The sequence below is a fragment of the Polypterus senegalus genome, chromosome 8 (genome assembly GCF_016835505.1).
Source record: "Polypterus senegalus isolate Bchr_013 chromosome 8, ASM1683550v1, whole genome shotgun sequence".
NCBI classification, from domain to species: domain Eukaryota; kingdom Metazoa; phylum Chordata; class Cladistia; order Polypteriformes; family Polypteridae; genus Polypterus; species Polypterus senegalus.
In genome coordinates this window covers 115,384,967-115,404,467 of record NC_053161.1, presented here as the reverse complement: position 1 = coordinate 115,404,467, position 19,501 = coordinate 115,384,967, and the positions used below count along the sequence as shown (strand labels likewise).

Below are 19,501 nucleotides of genomic sequence, written 5' to 3'. Positions count from 1 at the left end.
AGGCGGAGGTCAGAGGGCGGTTTGTGTGCCTTTGCTAATTCCCTGATGGTTTCACATAAGGGACAAGTAGTCGTAAATGGTTACAAACTCCATGCATTGTTCGACTCCAGCAGCAACTTTTCCATTGTTGATTGCCTATATGTCTTACTGCGACAATGGATGAAAGTAAAGACCAGTATTAAATGTATTCACAGAGAAGTCCATACCTATAAACCCGCCCTAGTTTTCATTTCTCAAGGAGGATCGCTAAAAAAATTCCCTGTAGCGGTCCTCCCCAATCCACCTTCTCCAGTAATTCTGGGGCAGGACTGGTCTGATAATAAATGCGGTGACCTACAGTCTACTCCCGATCCACACTTGGGCCTAGTTATAGATAAGGATGATTCATCTCAAGCTGTCTCCATGCCATGTCTTCAGCCGGCAGAGAGAGGTACGGAAGCCTGTGAGGAGGATGGAGAGACTACGGGACCGTCGCAGGTGGAAACGTCATCCACCCACACCGCGACGAATCAGGACGAATCTCCGCCCCGTGAGGTCAATCCAGATCCTCTCTACCAAATTCATTTTCAATTTAGAGAAATGCCGGCTTCTTTTAAAAGGGAGAAATGGAATGATTTGCAAAAAACGCAGTTGTTCTTGTTAAAGGCCAATGCACGCATCAGTCCATGCCACAAGGACCTAACACATGTGCGAGTAGGAGGCAGCTGAAGGGCTTAAGTAATGGTAATACCACATCCGACCAGGAGGCGGCAGGGTGCACTGACTGTCTTTCTAAGTTCCCTGCAGACCCTTTCTGAGAAATCCTGCTAGGTTCCGGTACCTCAGAAGATGTCACTTCTGATCCAGACGACGTCACTTTCGGATCTGGGGCCTTTGGGGATGTCACTTCCAGGTCTGGGGCCTTCGATGACGTCACTTCCGGGTTCATCCCCTTCGATGACGTCACTTCCTATAGGGGCCGGTAAAGCCACCATCTTACCACCAAGGAATCAGTTCTGTTTTGGACTCAGTATTTTGAACATCTCTGTCAATTTCAAAACCTTTTGCAGCAAGGGATATTATATGGGTGGCTGCCCCAAATCTTTTTATGTCTGGTCTGTGTTTTTATCATTTTATATATATATATATATATATATATATTGTATTTATATATATATATATATATATATATATATATATATATATATATATATATATATATACTGTATTTATATTTAAACACACACGTTATCAAATATGGACTTCAGATTCTTGACAGCTTATCAATTTTGTTGCATTGAATACATTTTAGGTAGACTAAAGAGAATCTCTGTTTGTATTATCCATGTAAATCTATATGAAGTAATCAAATTTGTGGTGGCAAGTGTCTACAAAACCATGAAATGACAGATATTAGAAAAATTATGAAGAGAACAAGCCATTTAGTCCAACAAAGCCCACCAATCCTATTCACCTAATTTCACCAAAATAACATCAAGCTGAGTTTTGAAGGTTCATAAAGTTCTACTCTCACACTACTTGATAATTTATTCCATGGTTCCCTGTGTGAAGAAAAACTGTGTCAAGAAATATTTGTGTGAAATTTACCCGTGGCAGGTTTCCAACTGGGTAACAAGCTGGATCCACTGTACTAATTCCTTTCATAATTTAAAAAACTTCAATCATGTCACTTCTTAATCTCTTAATATGAAACAGTTCAACTCATTTAATCCATCCTCATAGCTCATTCCTCTCAATCCTGGCATCAGCCTAGTTGCAAGTATTTTATAAAGCTTAAACATAACCTCCTCTGACTTATACTTTACACTTCATGCTATATAACCTAACATTTTGTTTGATTTCTCAATGGCTTCTATACACAGATTAGATGTAGATAGTGATGAGTGTACTATGACTCCTTGGTCCTTCGCATACACAGTGTACTATCAAGTTTAGATCTCCCCTACCGTATTAAAATTTATCATTTTTATTTCCTAGAAGCAATATCTCATAATTTCTTGTATTAAATCTCATCAGCCACAAATTCACCCAAGCCTGCATTCTGTCCAAGTCCCTCTATTTTGATTTGACTGATTCTAGATTATCTGTTTTTCCACCTAGTTTGGTATAATCTGCAAACCTAACTAGCTTGTTGTTTATATTCTTATCTAGATTGTTTATATAAGTATTAAAATAGCAACAGACCCCAGCACTGACTTATGAAGGAAATCACATTTAGTATTACCAAACTCTGATAAGTTTGGTCACATTATGCCTGCTTAAAAAATGTTATAGTTATAATTTTGCACCCACAATACATCGTTTATGTGCATAGAAATTCTAACATTTTCAATAATTACATATTTCAGAAACCACTTAATTTCAGATGTTACCAGATTACAGAAACATGTATAACAGATTTGATAAATGTGTTTGTAATAAAGAATGAGTGTATCTCATAGAAATGGCACCTTTCTGCAAAATACTCATCTCAGTGTAATATGCACCATGCTGGTGTTGTGATGGGGGAACCAGTTCTAGAACATTTACCATATCAAATTTGCTATATAACACACAATGCTCATGCCAGGTATAATGATGTCATTGTAGACTACATTAAATAATTTATGGATAGCATATGTAACTTTAATAATTTAATAATTAATTTTTTATTATTATCATTATTATTTTCATGTTTACAATTATTATTACTATTATTATTATTATACATTCTTAGCTAAGATTTTCAGTCAGCTGGAGTAAATCCATCCTTAGCCAGCAAACAACATTGGACATGGTGCCAATTCATCTCAGAGCACAGTGATGCTGTATCTGTGAAGCAGTAATACTAATCACTGTGACACTCTACTGTCTTCAATACTGTAATTGCTACAAAACTTACAAATTGTTGAATCATAAAGTTGTATTTTATTTGTATTTATGCATTCCAATAATAAATCATTTGTTGTTGCATTAAAGTTACCTATTAAATGAGCATACTGTAAGTCATCTTTTTATTAAAAAAGCACACTTTTCTCTGTCATCGCACATTCAATGTATTATCAACTTACTGGAATATTCCTCATGACTTCTTTGAATTAAGCATCTTGTGTCCCCAAACTTCGTTACATACACTTATTAATTACTGACTTGCAAGAAACAGTTTAATGCACTCTGAGCGGATTCAATGCAGTCTGATGCTGCTAAACTTTAACCAAAATGTGATCCGCATGTATCACAAAAAAAAGAAGACAAGTTTCTTACTTTTCATTTGCATTCTCAAGCTTTAACTCATCCCATAACTTGCATGAAGAGCCTTTTAATGAGGTTTAATCATGAAAAGATTATGAATGGACATGAAATTTCTTGTAATATTATTCTTATAATACCTGGATGATGAAGTAGGTTCTGTAATCTGCCTCTGTATTTTGGAATGTTTCAGAAGGTGTTCCTTGAGAGCAGTCTGAACCTCTGCAGGGATGTCTGGGGATGTCTGACTAATCTTCATGGCAGCCTCCCGAAGCTTCACTGAGCTTTTACCATTTTCAAGTATTTCCTTTTTTTCATCTTTTTCCACCACCTCTGGAGGGGCAGTAGGAGTATTCTGAGGGATGTTATTGGCATGAGATGTAAGAGCCTTGCTCCTCCAGCATGGCCAACACAGCTTCCAAAAGACAAAGAGAGAGACTACCAACAGAGCAAGGCCACAGAAACTGACAACTACAGCAAGAAGACTGACTGAGATGTCTACACATAACCAGAAAGCAAAGTTAAGTAAGTAGCATGGAAGACAAACATGACAGAAACAGAAAGAGAAAAAGGAAATACAGAGAGAAAGAGAGAGAAAAAGGGGAGAAAGGAAAAAGGAAAAGTAAGCCATGAGAAAGCAGAAGGTTCAGATATCATAAGAAAATATTAATCATTTAGATTCTATAGTTCATCGTAGAGAGAGATACATTATAGATTGTTCAAGGATATTCCTGAACTTAACCCATCATCCAGTTCCAAGAAATATTAAATTACCTTCAATACATTTTTTAACATTTTCTTCACTTGCTAAACATTTTAACTTAACAGTATCAAACCCATTAAAATCCAGTTCGGGGTGGTGGGTGTCCAGAGTTTCTGAGAGCAAGGCAGGAACCAAACCAGCAAAGAGCATTAGTCCATTGCATGGACCATAAAGATCATGTTTCGTTAAACATTTTCCATAACTGATTTTACATTTTAGGCAATGAATGAAATATTACATATTGAAATACCAATTAAACTACTGATTATATCTTTTAATTACTAATATTTTCAGAAGTATTCAATTGGTACTGTGCATCCAATGCTCAACTCAAAAAAATACTACAAAATTGAGATCTTATTTTTCTTCTAATATTTTACTCCAAATGTAGGATGCAGCAAACACAAGTAAAATCCAATTAGTTACAGGAAATTCAATCAAATAAGTTACCAATCATGAATTTTGATGTGCTTGACCATAATTTTTACCAGATGTTAATTAAAAGAACACTATATTTAAATTACTACTATAAAAAATAAAATATGCCATAATGTGCTGGGTTTATCAAAAATGCTAGCAGTACAATACAAAAAATGAATAATATAATGAATTATCTCAATTAGCTTAACTGTGTTTGTTTATTCCAAAAGTTCAAATTCCACTTTATGCATTAATAAAAAATACATCTTAAAAGTAGATATTGTTAAACCTGTGTTAAACCACAGAACCAGTCTTAACTCTCATTTTAAATTGTTTTCTTATATGCATTAATGCATGTCATTTTCAAGTACTATTGTATTGTATTATTACTGTGTTCTGTTCTATGAATTTTATTGACCCCATTTTTTTGATACCCACTACACGCCCCAACCTAACTGGAACGGGTTCTAACTCTGAACTACCTTTCATAAGGTTTCTTCCATATTTTTCATGCAAGGTTTTTTTTTGGGGAGTTTTAGCTTGTTTTCTTCGAGAGTGAACACTGGGGGGCTGTCAAAAGAGAGGGCCTATTAAAGCCCATTGCAGCACTCCCTGTGTGATTTTGAGCTATGCAAAAATAAAGTGTATTGTATTGTAAATTGTATTTCAAGTTGTTATGTTTGTGGATCTAAGCTCAGCTATTGATACTTTTGATCAAAGTATTTTGCTACACAGACATGAGGAACTGGTTGAAGTATAAAACTTTCTTCTTAGATAGTTTACTTCATACTCTCCACATGTTTTCAAAATGGACTGAACAGTGAAGACTGCATCCATTCATTCATTTTAGGAATGTAGGTAATTAATCTGTTTATTGCTTACATTATTGGACAGATTTATTACACAAAAACTATTTAACAGGCCATGGCTGAATAATGCAGGTTATTTTTCCCTAGTGTAGAAATAAAGCATTTAATTTAGGAAAAGATTTTTCAGCATATTTGTAAATAGAAAATAAAATGTCTAAAATTATCATACATGATAAATTCTAAGTATTGTGTCACACATGAAAGTATGGGAGGTCTCTTATGTGGACCCTTGCAGGAGTAATAGCAGAGAACTGCTAACTCAGTATCGATTTCTCTCCTCTCTAGAATGAAGGGACACCAACCGAATGTGTATGGAATTGCTTCCAATCCACCCATTCTCTTCTGTAAAGAATAAAACTGTCCTCCTCCTCCACAGCCTGTAAGTTGACCAGCACAAATTGAGAAGAATGGATCACACCCCTGCAGCAAAGTACTTCTCATATTAACGTTCAACTTTCTCGGTATTACCAATACTGTAAAAAAGCTGGTACATTACATTTTTGGAAATATAGTATCACCTTGGTACCAAAATATGAATTGTTCTATTATTCATCCTAATCCTAGCAGTATTGTTTACAGTTGGGTGGGGGGTTTGGGCAGGTCAAGTGAATTATTCAGCCATTTTGTCAAGAGTATTTTGAATCAGCAAGTGTGTGTTTACAGATTAGTGCCATATTTATCAGTTCACTCTGCATGATCAATGTGTGCAAACATTTAAAGCTTTGTAAATATCCCGTTACTTTACAATCAAAATTTGAAACAACAAAATATGAAAACTATAGGTGTCTGAAAACACTTTCAATTCATTGTGACATTATACAGATGATAAAATAGAACATTTTTCTTCCATTTGAAAATGCCTAACCATTTACCTTTTGCTAAAAGACAATAATAAAAACTCTAGCAAGAAGACCTTATTTAATTTTAAAAAAATTAAACACAAATTGGAAGAAAACAATTCTGTTAAATACCATTTGCAAATGGAAGAATTATCAGCTGCAGAATGTCACAATGCCCTAAAAGCATGGTTTCTGGTTTCTCTTACTAAGGAGATGTGTCCAGAAAAGGCAGACTTATTTAATGTGATGAGTCTTTCCGCACCAACAATTAGACGTAGGGTGAAAGAAATGGGTGACGATTTTCTTATGCATTTGCAAAGGAAATCTAAAGGCATGTGCTGTTTCTTGCTGGCACTTGATGAAAGCAATGATGCCCGCAATACGGCATGACTTTTGATTTCATTCGGGGAACCAATGAGCAATTCAAAATTACAGAAGAACGTGCTGCACTGAAGAGCATCTACAGCATGATAACAGGAGAGGACAGCTACAAAAAAGTCAGTCAATCTGTTCATAATTTCAGGCTCAACTGGTCTAATTTAACCAGCATGACAACTGTTGTTACCCTTAGCATGCTGGGTTCTGTGAGAGATGTAGCTGTACGCCATCAACAGAGAGATGGACAAATGGAGTCACACGAGTCCGACTGCAATCCACTGCTTGATCCACCAGTAAGCACTGTGCTCCAAATCAATTAAGTGGGACTCATGTGCTGTCTTGTGTTAAATTCATTTGAGCAAATCAACCATAGACAATTTCAGGATTTTATCAGAGATGAATACTGCATATGGTAATGTTCTGTATCACACAGAGGTGTGTTGGCTATGCTGGGGTTTTTTATGACTTGATCCTGGAAATCAACACATTTCTGTAGTTGAAAAACTTAGTAGTTCCAGAGCTTACTGATAAAGAATGGAAATGGCACTTTGTTTTTTTTAACAGATATAACAGAGCAACTAAATGTATCAACATGCAGCGTCAATGGAAGGGGATTCTCATCAGTGACATGCATTCACATGTAAAAGCATTTGAAGTAAAATTGAGCCTCTTTTTATTTTGACTTATTGATTTTATTAAAATCAAATAACATTCCATACAAATAACTCAAGTTTTACAAAATTAGGTTCAAAACAAATCAACCCCCATCCCTGAGAAAGACAGCTAGGCCAGCAGAGTAAGACTTCAAGCTAGTAAAAATAAGTAAAAAGATAAATGAATAAATTCATTCTCAATGGCCTCCGTTCAGCCAAAACCGGGTCACTGCTTGCAGCATCACTAGCCACTCACTGAGAACGAATGGGGCAGCTGTTCGAGGATCACTGCAAGGCTGAGGGCAGTAAAACACCCCCCTCCACCCCATCAATCCTCCATTCTGCACACGAGCGCTTGTCGCGCACCCAGCCGCCCACTGAGAATGAATGGGATGCGGCCCCCACTGCCCCATTCATTAACCAGAGCCATGCGAGGGACACTACACTGCGAGAGCAGCAAAACAGTCCCCCTCCAACCTCCGTCCAGCCAAAACTTGCAGTGTCCCCAGGCTGGAGATGACGGAGCCTGCGTCTTGTCCCCCAGACAGATGAAGTCCCCATTCATAAGTCGTATGTTGGATGACCGTAATTCAGGGACTACCTGTATTACAGAAATGGTGTCTGAGTCCTCAAGACTGATCAATATTTTTTTCTGGCATAGAGGTAGGTGGGAGGTGAGGAAAATTGGGTAGGTTCTGTTTAACAAAGTTTCTAATTTGAAGGTAGTGAAAGAAATATGTTGCTGGAAAGTTTAATTTGGATTGTAATTATTTGTAAGATGCAAAGACAATGTCTATGTACAGATCTCTAAGTGATTTAATCCTGAATGTTTTCCAAAATTAAAAACTGCATATGTTGGAGAAGGTGGAAAAAGGTGGTTCTCGTGCAGAGGTGCCACAGATAAAAGCTTCTCTATCTTAAAATACTTCCTACATTGGTGCCATATTCTGAGTGAGTGAAGCAAAATTGAGTTGTTAGTATATTGGCGATAACTTGTATTTATTGGGGTGCAAAGCATGGAATATAAAGAAGTACTGCAGGATTTTATTTCTATTGCGGACCAAGCATGTGTGTGTTCATCTATTTGTGTCAATGTCCAGGTTTTTATAGCTTTTATATTTGCTACCCAGTAATAAAATTGAAAGTTAGGTAGAGCCATGCCACCTTCTGCCTTAGGTCTTTGTAGGGTTGCCCTTTGAATACGTGGATGTTTTGAATTCCAAATAAATGAGGTAATGGTTGAATCTAATTTCTTAAAACATGATTTATTGATGTATATTGGAATGTTTTGAAATAAAAAGAGGATATTCATCTTAACAATGTTAATTCTTCCAGCTAAAGTGAGACCGACCATCTATGCAAGTCTTGCTTAATTTTTTTCCATACAGACGGCAATATTTTGTTGATATACAGTTTTATGCTTACTTGTAATGTTTACCCATAGGTATTTAAACTGCTCTGTGATGATGAAAAGGAAGGTGCCCAATCTAATATTGTATGCTTGAGAATTCACTGGGAAAAGTACACTTTAATTTAAATTGATTCTGAGAGAAGAAATCTTTTGAAATTCTGTTAGTGCTGTTAGGACTGATGGCCCAGTATTTTGTGGATCTGATATATACAGTACCATATCATCTGCATATTGAGAAACTTTCTGTTCCAGTCCTTCTTTGATAATCCCCTTTATCTTATAAGCATTTCAACAGCAGTCCATGCACAAATGTCCGGGCCAAATCCAAATTTCTCCAATGTAGTGAAAAGGTAGTTCCATTAAACCACATCAAATGCTTTTTCTACATCCAATGATAATAATACCTCCTGTGTTTTTGACTTTGTGGGTTAATATATTACATTAAACAGGCGTTGAAGATTGGAAGCTAAGTGTCTGCCTTTAATAAATCCAGTTTGGTTGTGTGATATTTCCGAAGGGAGCATTTTCTCCATCCTTCTAGCTAGGACTTTGAAGAGTGTGTTAACAGCATTATTCAGAAGTGAAATTGGTCTGTATGATGCGCATTGTAATAAGTAATATTATAATATATATTAGTAATATATGTAATATTTTGTTTAGGAAAGATGGTAATTAATGCTTGGCAAAAAGTTTGAGGTAGAATTTTATTGTCTCTAGCTTCTGTAAATGTTGCTAATAAAAGGGAAGCTAGCTGAGTTGAGAATTTCTTATAAAATTCAGCAGGAAAATTGAGCAAGCAAGAGAGGAAAGCTTCTGCCATCTTCCCAATACTCAGATCAGCTGAAAAACCACCAGTTGTATTCCCAGGTGAGAAATGTGTAGAAGCCTTGAAAATGTTGCAAAATGAGTTATAGAAATAATTTTGAGAGGTTCATGTACATGCAAATCAGATTTAATTGTTTCATAACAATGTTGCACTTTTGCCGTGCTGTACTTTGTATATAAAAACCAGATCGAATGTCATTTACCTGGATTTATTTACTTATCTTCCTACAGTGTAAAGTCACAAGTAGACTGTAGAGCTTCCTGTGTTTGATCATTTGAGTTCACCTTTGTTAAGGCACGTCTTTATGTGAAAGCAGCAGTGTCAGATCGGGGCGAGTGTGAACGTGACTGGGAGAATAAAACTGAATAAAAAAAAAAAAAAACGCTAACCTTTACAAGCACCATAAATTTACACCGGCTGTTACAGACCCAAATCAAATATATGTTTTTATTCTATAGGGTGGTCCAGATCTAATTATCTAATTTTCATTATGCTATAACTTAAGTTTATTACATAGAGAATTCACAAAATATTCTTTTTGTTGCCGATAGATGGCAGCATCTGCCCTACATTCCAAAATGGCGGGGAGACAGTTGTCAGTCTAACAGCGGATGCAGTGTGTTCGCCTTTTCATAATTGCATAATTGGATCATGACGACCCTGTATAATATTAAGAATAAGAGCAGCTCACTTCTCAAAACAGAGGTGTTTGGGCAGCAGTTCTTACGCTGCGCCACCAAAGCGGTCGTATTAAGGGCATGTCAATGTCGCACCCTAACGCAGGATCTTTTTCTGCAATTATATTCTTGAATAAAAGGGACCCCCGTGACCCTGTAGTTAGGATATAGCAGGTTGGATAATGGATGGATGGATGGAATCTGTCTTAAATTGACATCTGTGGGTCACCAGTGAAATTGAAAAGGCAGAACTAGGATGTGACAGACCAGAAATGTGGAGAAGCATTGATTTACACTACAGAATAGTGCCATTGAAAATATTTTTAATTGCATTATTTCACAATTATGATTTTGTTTTCACAAATGTATTATTTTCTTGCATCCATCAACATTGTATACGTTTGTGCTTTCTTCCATTGACAGGTATGATGTCCAAAATCCAAAACAAAAGTGAGTTCTGAAGAACAAAAAGGTAGAAAAGGCAAGAAATAAATAGTCAAAGGATTAAAAAAAAAATACTGAAAAGAGCAAGCAGGGGTCTGAGCCAAAAACTGACCCTAGCCAGAAAATCAAATCAAAAACATAGACAAAATAGTGGATCAAAAGAATTGACACGAGAGGTTCTAAACTAACTGAAATCCCTTCCCTAACTAATACTGAAGTACTTACAGTTGTAGAACATTTTTACTACCAAAAAGCTTGTGTACCGGGAGCTATGTTCTGTCATCTTAAACAACCTAAGTATGATGAGATCATGTACCACATGCGTGGCAACTGATTATTGATGTCAAAAAAAAAAAATAGGGCTGCAACTGCACAAAAATAATTCAAAATGACAAACACAAAATGGTACTGAAATGACATCAGAAATAGAAAAGTAAAAATAAACAATACATAACTAGCCAACCCGCGGCGTACCATACGCTAATAATCAGGCCGGATTTTTAAGCACAGGGAGAAAATGAACATTTGAAAAATCAGAAATGTAATAAATCAGCAAGAAAAGCAACATTGTAACAATGCACGGAACGAAGCAACACACAATCGCCTGTGTGGCGCTCAGGCGCGGAGGGTGGAACGGGAGGAGAGAAGAAGGACGTCCACTCCGCTGCCTCCGTCATGCTAGTCTGCTGATTTCTCGTCCAGTATGCACTGCCTGCTCATGTTCCCACCTTTAACTCGTCACTCGAGTCGTTGTCGTCTGTGCACAGTCCAGATGCAGCTGTGACTCACATAGGCTTTTCATTGCTCTGTGCGGTTTTGGCTGCCTTTCTATATATAATCAAGCAAGACACCCGACCACGGTGGTAGCGAGATGGAAGCGTGGTGTGTACAAAGTGCAGCAGTATCAAAGAAGACGCATGTTTGTCGCGGATGCGAATTGCTGCATGTAGCGTGTAAAATAGTTTGCTATGGTGCACGCGGTCGTGCGTCGTAACCGAAAACTCGGTTTTTAAAGACTGGTTACTTCATTGTGTATGCGACTGTAGGTGAATGAAAAGATGTAACTCTGGAGAGGGCAACATACAATACAGCATTTTACACACTGTATACAGCGATTTACATCCGCAACAAATATAAATCTTCTTAGATGGTGCTGTCGCGTCCACCCACGCTCTCGAAGCACACACACTGCCTGGTCATGTGCCCGCTCGCAAGAGCAACTAACAGGGACTCGCCCACCAACTGTAAGACCATGGGATACCCCTCGCAAACTGCTCTACATGCCGCATACAGCAATTCACATCTGCGACAAACAAACTGTTTTACACAGTGCATACAGCGATTCACAGCCGCGACATGATTTTTCTTAGATGGTCCTGTCGCGTCCACCCTCGCACTCGAAGCATACACACTGCCTGTTCATGTGCCCGGTTGCAAGAGCAACTGACAGAGACCCGGCCACCGAGTCTAAGACCATGGGAAACCCCTCGGAAACTGTTTTACACGCTGCATACAACGATTAACATCCACGACAAACAAACTGTTTTACACGGCGTATACAGCGATTTACATCCGTGACAAACATGCCTCCTCTTAGATAGTCCTGCCGTGTCGTGTGGTGCCTCTGTGTGAACCGGTCAGGCACAGAGAAGGTCAGCTGTTGAGAGAGCATCTCGACTGTTGCAGGACTTGCAATGGTGAAGCAGGTGAGACGGTAATGAAACAGAGGCACAGGGCTTATTGGTTTTTAAAGACTGCTTCCTCATTGTGTTTTAACCTCAGTTTTAAAGGATTGTTTTAAGGATCCCATGGGATACCCCTCGCAAACTGTTTTACACGCTGCATATAGCGATTCACTTCTGCGAGAAACATGCCTCTATGAACAGTCAACGTGGCTCAGAGCTACATGTGGACTCTACGACAGACGAACATAAATGACACCATTTTTCCTGTGTCGTCACGTCCGAGTTGGTGGGCGTGGTTCTGCGAGTTGTCGTCGTATCCAATGGTCTTAGAGTTGGTGGGCGTGGCTCCTTCCACGTGCGCCATGGGCGTCTCACTTGTCGACGGCTTAGTGAATCCACACCCCTTCCGGCGTGCTTTCCATGGTTGTCTTACCTTAGCGAATTATATATATAGATATTGTATCTTGTTTTTATATACTTTATTGTTCCTTGTAATAATTAGAAACACAAAAGTCACTAAAATCATATATCAGGTAGAAAGAGATTTAACAAGGATTGATGTTGCAATTATGAAAAAAAAACTCTATAATGAATTATCGATTTAGTTTGCCACAGTGTTTATGCTTGAGAGGGAGTGAGATTTATACTGATACTGATACACTGTTTTACTTTCCAAGTTTCATTTCTACTCTAGGTCTATGTTGTACACATATGTGGTGTGCCTTTCCGGTAACATTGCATACATGTTCACTTTTACCCCACAGGAAATGTTATTATGGAGTTATGTAAATGATGCAAAATGTTTTTGTTCAAATATACAACAGCATGCTAAATTATATGGCAACAATTGCTTTCCTATTTCATTAACACAGTTCAAGTTAACACATTAAAGTTTTTTAATAATTCCCTTTCGAAAACACATTTTCTAGGTTAGAAATAGACGGATGGGTGCATGAGTTGATGAATAAACAGGTGATTGCTGTAATGGCACTGTCAGCTTCAGCAAATATCAAAAGCCATTACAACAATACATATTTATTACATAAGTTTGTAAATATAGCCACCAGAATAAAACCATTGAAACGTAAATCAAAGAATTGTTGGTGTGGCTGCCTCAGAGATCTAGAAGTCTAGGCTCAAATTCCAGCTCAATCACTGGACAAACAATCTATGAGGCAACAGTGGTAACCAATGTGCATTTCAATGTCTATAACGTTCTCTGTATAACTAATTGCATATATAGACAGATTTTTACTTGCCCCCAGGGGGAAAGTTGGATTTTTACAGAAGCTCTTTAAAAAAATAAATACATAAAAGGAAAGATAAATAAATATATGCACGCACACACACACACACACTATGATCTGAACACACACCAGAATAACTAAAAAGGACAGAAAATTTAAAAAGAAAGAAAATTTCTGACTTGGAAGTTACAGTCACATTATTGCAGACATACTGCTGTTGGTATAAAGTAGCCCCAGTAGCATTTCTTGACACATTTTGATGGATAACAATTCACTGGCTGAAAGTACTCAGTGTTAGGGCTCATTTATACTTCAAGCTCAGAATGCGTACACGCACGCATCATGGCTGCCACTCGTTCCCAGCGTTCATTTGATGAACAGGTCCTCAGAAATTAATGCGACATGTGCGCGAGTTGCAGTACCAGCAAAAAGTCGGGGGGCACAGTGTGCTAAAAGTTGGAACGTGACGTCAGAGTCTCTGTTTACTGTCTACATGTGACAGAAAACCTCTACACGGATCCTACGGGATAGATGTGTGCGCTTCGATGTTTGATGAATGGTTCGATGTGGTAAAGCAAAATGCCAACATACAGATGCATTCATGGTGGTTTTATATTCAAGCATCACATATTCTTGATCGTAATTACACGATACATTTTAAAAGTTTCACATACCATCTTTTGTGCCGTCTTTTTTTTTTTTTTGCAACTTCACAACAGTAATATAATGCACAGCGCTGTATTTGAGCCACAAAGAAAAAAATTAAGGACATGGTGAAAACGTGTATTTAGTGATTAAAGTGGAAACTTCAGCTTTAATCTCAAAATGTCCACTTTAACCTTATAGTTTATTTTATTGTTAAAGCAGACATTCGTAAACGTCATCCCAGGTTTTAATCATTACAAGCTTCTTGGACTTGACAGCAGCGGCAAGCAGCAATAGATCACCACACAGAACACATTAAATGTAACACGGTGGCAGAGCGGTAGCACTGCTGTCTCGCAGGGAGTCACGTCGCTGGTAGTGATGAGCGAGCGTGCTCGGAGCTTGGAGCTACTCAAACGAGCACCACATGTGCTCGTGCGCCATGCTCGAGTCTCTGCCTCTCACGTTTTGCGGGTTGGAGACAGCCAATCAAGGGGCAAGTAAGTACTGCCCTCACTGTAATGCCAGTAGCCATGTCAGGTGCTGGCATTACAGTGATTGGCAGGCCGGAACACATCATCGGGTGCTATATATGCAGGCACTGTCATATAATGTTTTAGAGCATCATTTTTCCTGTAAAATTTATTTTTTGGGGGATTTTGGGCGTGTTTTTTTCAGTCTGTAAAAGTGGTGTACAACTCGGACAAACTGGTTCCCAGCAGCGACTTGGGAGTCCAAGATGCATCCAGACATCATCCCCATGTTTCTGTCACTTTCTGACCTTTTCCAATGAACCAGGCACCCTCCCCTCATCAGAGCAGGGGGTGCCTGGTTGTCTCCCATTGACTTACATTATACTATATAACATCGCGATGTGTTCGGACCGAACACCCGAACACTTTGGTGCTCGCTCATCACTAGTCGCTGGTATTCCCTGATTGGAGTTTACATGTTTTCCTGCTGGGTTTCCATACTGTGCTCTGGATTCCTTCCAAAGACATGCAGATTTGGGGATTTGGTGCTGCTAAAATGACTCCAGTGTAGGTGTGTGCTTGTATTCACCTTGCGATAACCTGAGGCCCTGTCCTTGGATTATTTTTGCCTTGTGCAGGATCGAACCCATGAAGTTTTGATTACCAGTCAACAGTTGATACCATTGTGCCCCCGAAGCGGTTGTAGTAAATGCATGTCGGTGTCGCACCCTAACGCGGGTTATTTTTCTGCAGTTATATTCTTGAATAGAAGAGCACTTTTTCTGTTATATTTGCACTTTTTGTGAAAGTGTTTATTTGATATTTGGAAATCAGGCTTAACACATTATACCCTTCATGTCTACATTTTGTTAATTATTACTAAAACATGAAAAACGTTTCTGTTTTAATGAAGTGTTTACTATACATAGATTGTTGTAGACACGGAACACACATGAAATGCATGTGTTCCAAATAACGATATAGTATTTATAAAAGGTGTGATTTTGCTTGACTTCTCACTCTATACAACTCTACAACTGACATGCAGGTAAACAGACTTCAGCTGAGAAAACCGTCCGCCGGTGGAGGATGTGATAGCAGGCTGCTTGCTGCTTATCAACACATTTACAGGACAAAAGACACTGATGGAGGGGTGCAAAGCGATTTAAGATGGGACGGATCTACGAGTTTTTCTGTAGGCTCTGGTAATTCTAGTGTTAAACATCCTTTTCAGAGATATTGCGGTAAGGTGTCATCGGAATTTAATGGATGTTCCAGGCAATTCACAACACAGAGAAGCCAAACCTGTTCCCACTGTGATAATATCTCGCACTGCCACCTGCTGGATTCTTCCAGATTTACGTAAAGTACGTGGCGCAAGTATAAACAGTCAAACGCTAGTGTAGCATTAGCGTCCTCTGCAGCATGCGTCACGTTAAGTATAAACCCGGCCTAAGTGTGTCAAAGAGAGGACGTGCATCATTGTTCATAATGGTACTCAGTTTGTTTTAATTGTTTCCTTTGCTACTACCTCCAAGTATCCAGAGTATGTCCCATAACTGAGCCTACCCTTTAATTAGTGAGCCTCTTTTTAAGTGATGTTATCAGCAAAGTCCACCGCAGTGTACAAAATTGCACTGGCCATCACAGAGTTGTAGAAAGGTGTCACTCTTAAGGCTGTCACTATTCACATTAAAGGCTTAGGCTTTTAAGGAAGAACAGCCTTTATTGCTATTAGAACACAGTATGTACACCAAACTGATTGAAGATGAAACTGAACACTTTCGGAAAAGTGGCATTTCTGAACACTTTTAAAAAAGTTTACTGTAAGCATTCAAAGAAAGAGCACCCTTCTAATGTGAAAATAGTACATAATACACTAGTATTATACCTCAGGTGCAAAAGCCAAAGAAGCTACATATCACCATTAACTTTGGGAATTACAATATTTGGCATGTGTTAAAGCATGTATTAAATCAGAAGGAGAAATGACAAGTAAATGCCTTAACTTGCTTGTGCTAAATCAAAATGGGCACTGAATTCCTATAGGCACCAATATCTTCATAATACTCCCAATTACTTTTCTCTATTTATATTGTGGCAGACAACCAGGGATCCTGCCCTGTCGGGTGGAAGGACTACTCTTCCCTGGGCACCTGGACAGTCCTAGAGCCCTGGAGGACAGTCCTTCCGTCACACCAGGAAGTGCTGCCAGACCAGAGATGGTGTACGCCCGGAATGCTTCCGGATGCAAAAAGCAGCACTTCCGCCACACTGGGGAGTGCTGCTGGAAGTTCGTCATCGTGCACCTGTTCACATTCAGGGTAAGATAAAAGGGGCCACCTCACTCCATTCACGGAGCCAGAGTCAAATGGAAGAGGACGGAGCTTGCGAGAGAGGAGTGGAGGCGGCTGAAGGAACAAGGACTGAGCAAAATCTGTAAATAGTGTGTAAATGATGTGAATAAAGCATGTGTGTGTTTGGACGTTCTGGTGTTGTGTCTGTCTGTGGCCAACCTATCTTTTACAATATCTGTTTATCTGAGAAAAGAATTATATTTCTTTGAAAGGTTGTGTTTTTAGTGTTAATTCCATTTAAAAGCTGCAGTTTTCATCTTCCTCTTTATAAATAACTGTTAACAAGTCATAAGCATTCCAATTTTTGTGGATTACAGTAAGAAAACAATAACATAACTAAGAAAAAAGAAGAAATACAGAAAGGCATATATTGTACAATGTAGCACATAGTACATTTAACCTACATTTAAATATATTAGAAAATATACAGGTACAATTCCATTACAACTCACTCAGGGACCTAAAAAATATTTCGGAATGAAAATTTCATAGTAATGAGAGTCTGTATTTGTCACTATAGTGCTTTCTTTAACTTGCATCCAGGCGTTTGCAATCATTTCAATAGCTTCTTTCTCATTAATTTTAATCTCCTACTGTCTACAAATTATGCTGACGAGAATTTTTCTCAGCATTTCTTTGTGATAATACACTTTCCGGGTGCAAATGATGCCCAAATCCAATGGCTGAAGCTCTGCCATGCAATTGGGTGGGAGGAATTCAACACGAACATTATCTAAATGTGGAAACATGTTGTGGGCAGCACAGTTATCAATCAGAAGCCGAATCATCCTTTTCTTCCTCATATTGTCAGGTTTCTGAATTCTTTTGGGACCACCTCCACTCCCGACCCAACAGGACAACACACTGAAGTGCGTCCCAAAGCGCAATTGCCGCGCCTGTGTACGATTGTTTGTCTGGGGCAGGGCAACAGCAGGCTCACAGCGGTGCAGTGAAACGCCACTGACGCAAATCCTAAAAGATCGTGGTCACGCTGTAAGTCCCTGTCTTGCACCCCAAAACACAAGGCTGAGTCTCAGTACTTTAGCAAAATCAGGTTTATTCAGCTTGAAACAGGAACAGCAGGGTTCTTGTTTATTGTAGCGTGATCTGCCACTCTCTTATACATAAACACAGCAGTCAGGCAGGGTTGTGGCTAGGTTAATTGTCAAATAATACTGTTCCATCCATTGAGATCTTTTCTGTTTGTTTCACCGGCCAGCCACAGCAGAGCTGTGAGCCTGGTGTTGCCCCAGCAATAGAAAAACTGTCTTCCACAGACACGGTGATCACACTTTGTGATGCTTTTCGCTGTGTTGTCCAGTTGGGGGAGGTCTCAATAGAGTTTTGAAACCTCACATTTTATTGAATGAGTGCCACATTAAAAGGAATGTTTCTTGAACAAGTTAAATGACATAAAATCTGCTTTTTTGACATCTTCAAATTCAGCAGCTCTCATACATTTGCAACCCGAGATTTTTCTACTTTTTTTCCTCAGTCTTTCAAGAAAATTGACAGTGTCGATGGTGAAATTCCGAATTCACTGGCAATGTCTTTTTTCTTTTTGCCGGTTAAGAATAATGGAGATTCCAAACTACTAATGCACGTTTTAATTTTGACGCATTTTCAAAAGATTCTGCATCAAGTTAGTACTTTTGATGCTTGCCATGGAAGAGATGCATTGACTTCATAATCTTGTGAAAATAAAGAATTTGCACTACTTCTACCCCGGTGGTAGCTGCAAATGCATATAAAAGAGGGAATATGTTATTGCACATAGTATTTATTTAATACCAGTATGATGCCATTCAAATGACAGATGCTATAGGATTCGGGTAAATCTTATTTCATAATGTTACTCTCTTGTTATCTGATTTATAGTGAAATTAATGTGTCCAGCAAAATTGAAAAAAAGTTTTAATTTGTATGGCCAAACAGTAGGGCATACATTCAAATGAGTACATCTAGTTAAAAGCTCACACTTGGTATAACTTACATAAGTCGGAGTCATTAGGCAGAAAGGGGGAAGGAAGCCAAATGCTTGTCTGCATTTAATTTAGACTATATACTGTAAAAAACTTTATCAATCACACTGTCAAGGTCATGTGCTTATTCATCCGGTGGTTGAACTGCTATATGAACAGACCTCCGCAGATCTTATTTAAAGAAGGTGGAGTGCTCTTCATTTTACATCTTAACATTTATTCAAAAAAGTGAGCACAAGTATTTGGATTTCTCATTGACCGAAATTAAGCATCAGGTTCCAGTGAATGTCAGATGATAATTCAACAACAGGATAGCTTTGACTTTAGTGAAGGTTCCTTTTCTGTTTATGTTTTCTTGGGGCTTTGCATATGTATATTAATACACTCTTTATTCTTCTCTGTTTTCTTAATTGTTAAGCGTGCTAAAAAGCTAAAAAATACTACACAAAAATTTACTCTATTTATTCTCCTTGAAATAAAATGGACTACTGTGTTGCTATCGTTTTCCTTTTTTATAGTTTTGTGCAAATATCTTTGTTTCTGTCTTTCTTCCCTCTGTGCATTGTGAGCCCTCCAGTTCAAAGTTACTTATTTCCACAGTCCA

At 38.4% G+C, this 19,501-nt stretch overlaps 1 protein-coding gene across 3 annotated transcripts in view; it reads right to left on the bottom strand.

Annotated features, from left to right (window-relative positions):
• Window positions 1-19,501, bottom strand: part of syt10 (synaptotagmin X) — a 115,974-nt gene that overhangs the window by 84,277 nt on the left and 12,196 nt on the right. For all 3 annotated transcript variants that reach the window (XR_005634709.1, XM_039761662.1, XM_039761663.1), the window contains exon 2: window positions 3,369-3,726. Coding sequence is in view for 2 of the 3 variants with exons in the window: in XM_039761662.1 (XP_039617596.1) it covers window positions 3,369-3,726 (358 nt within the window). In the remaining variant the exon portion in view is untranslated. The remainder of the gene's footprint in view (window positions 1-3,368; window positions 3,727-19,501) is intronic.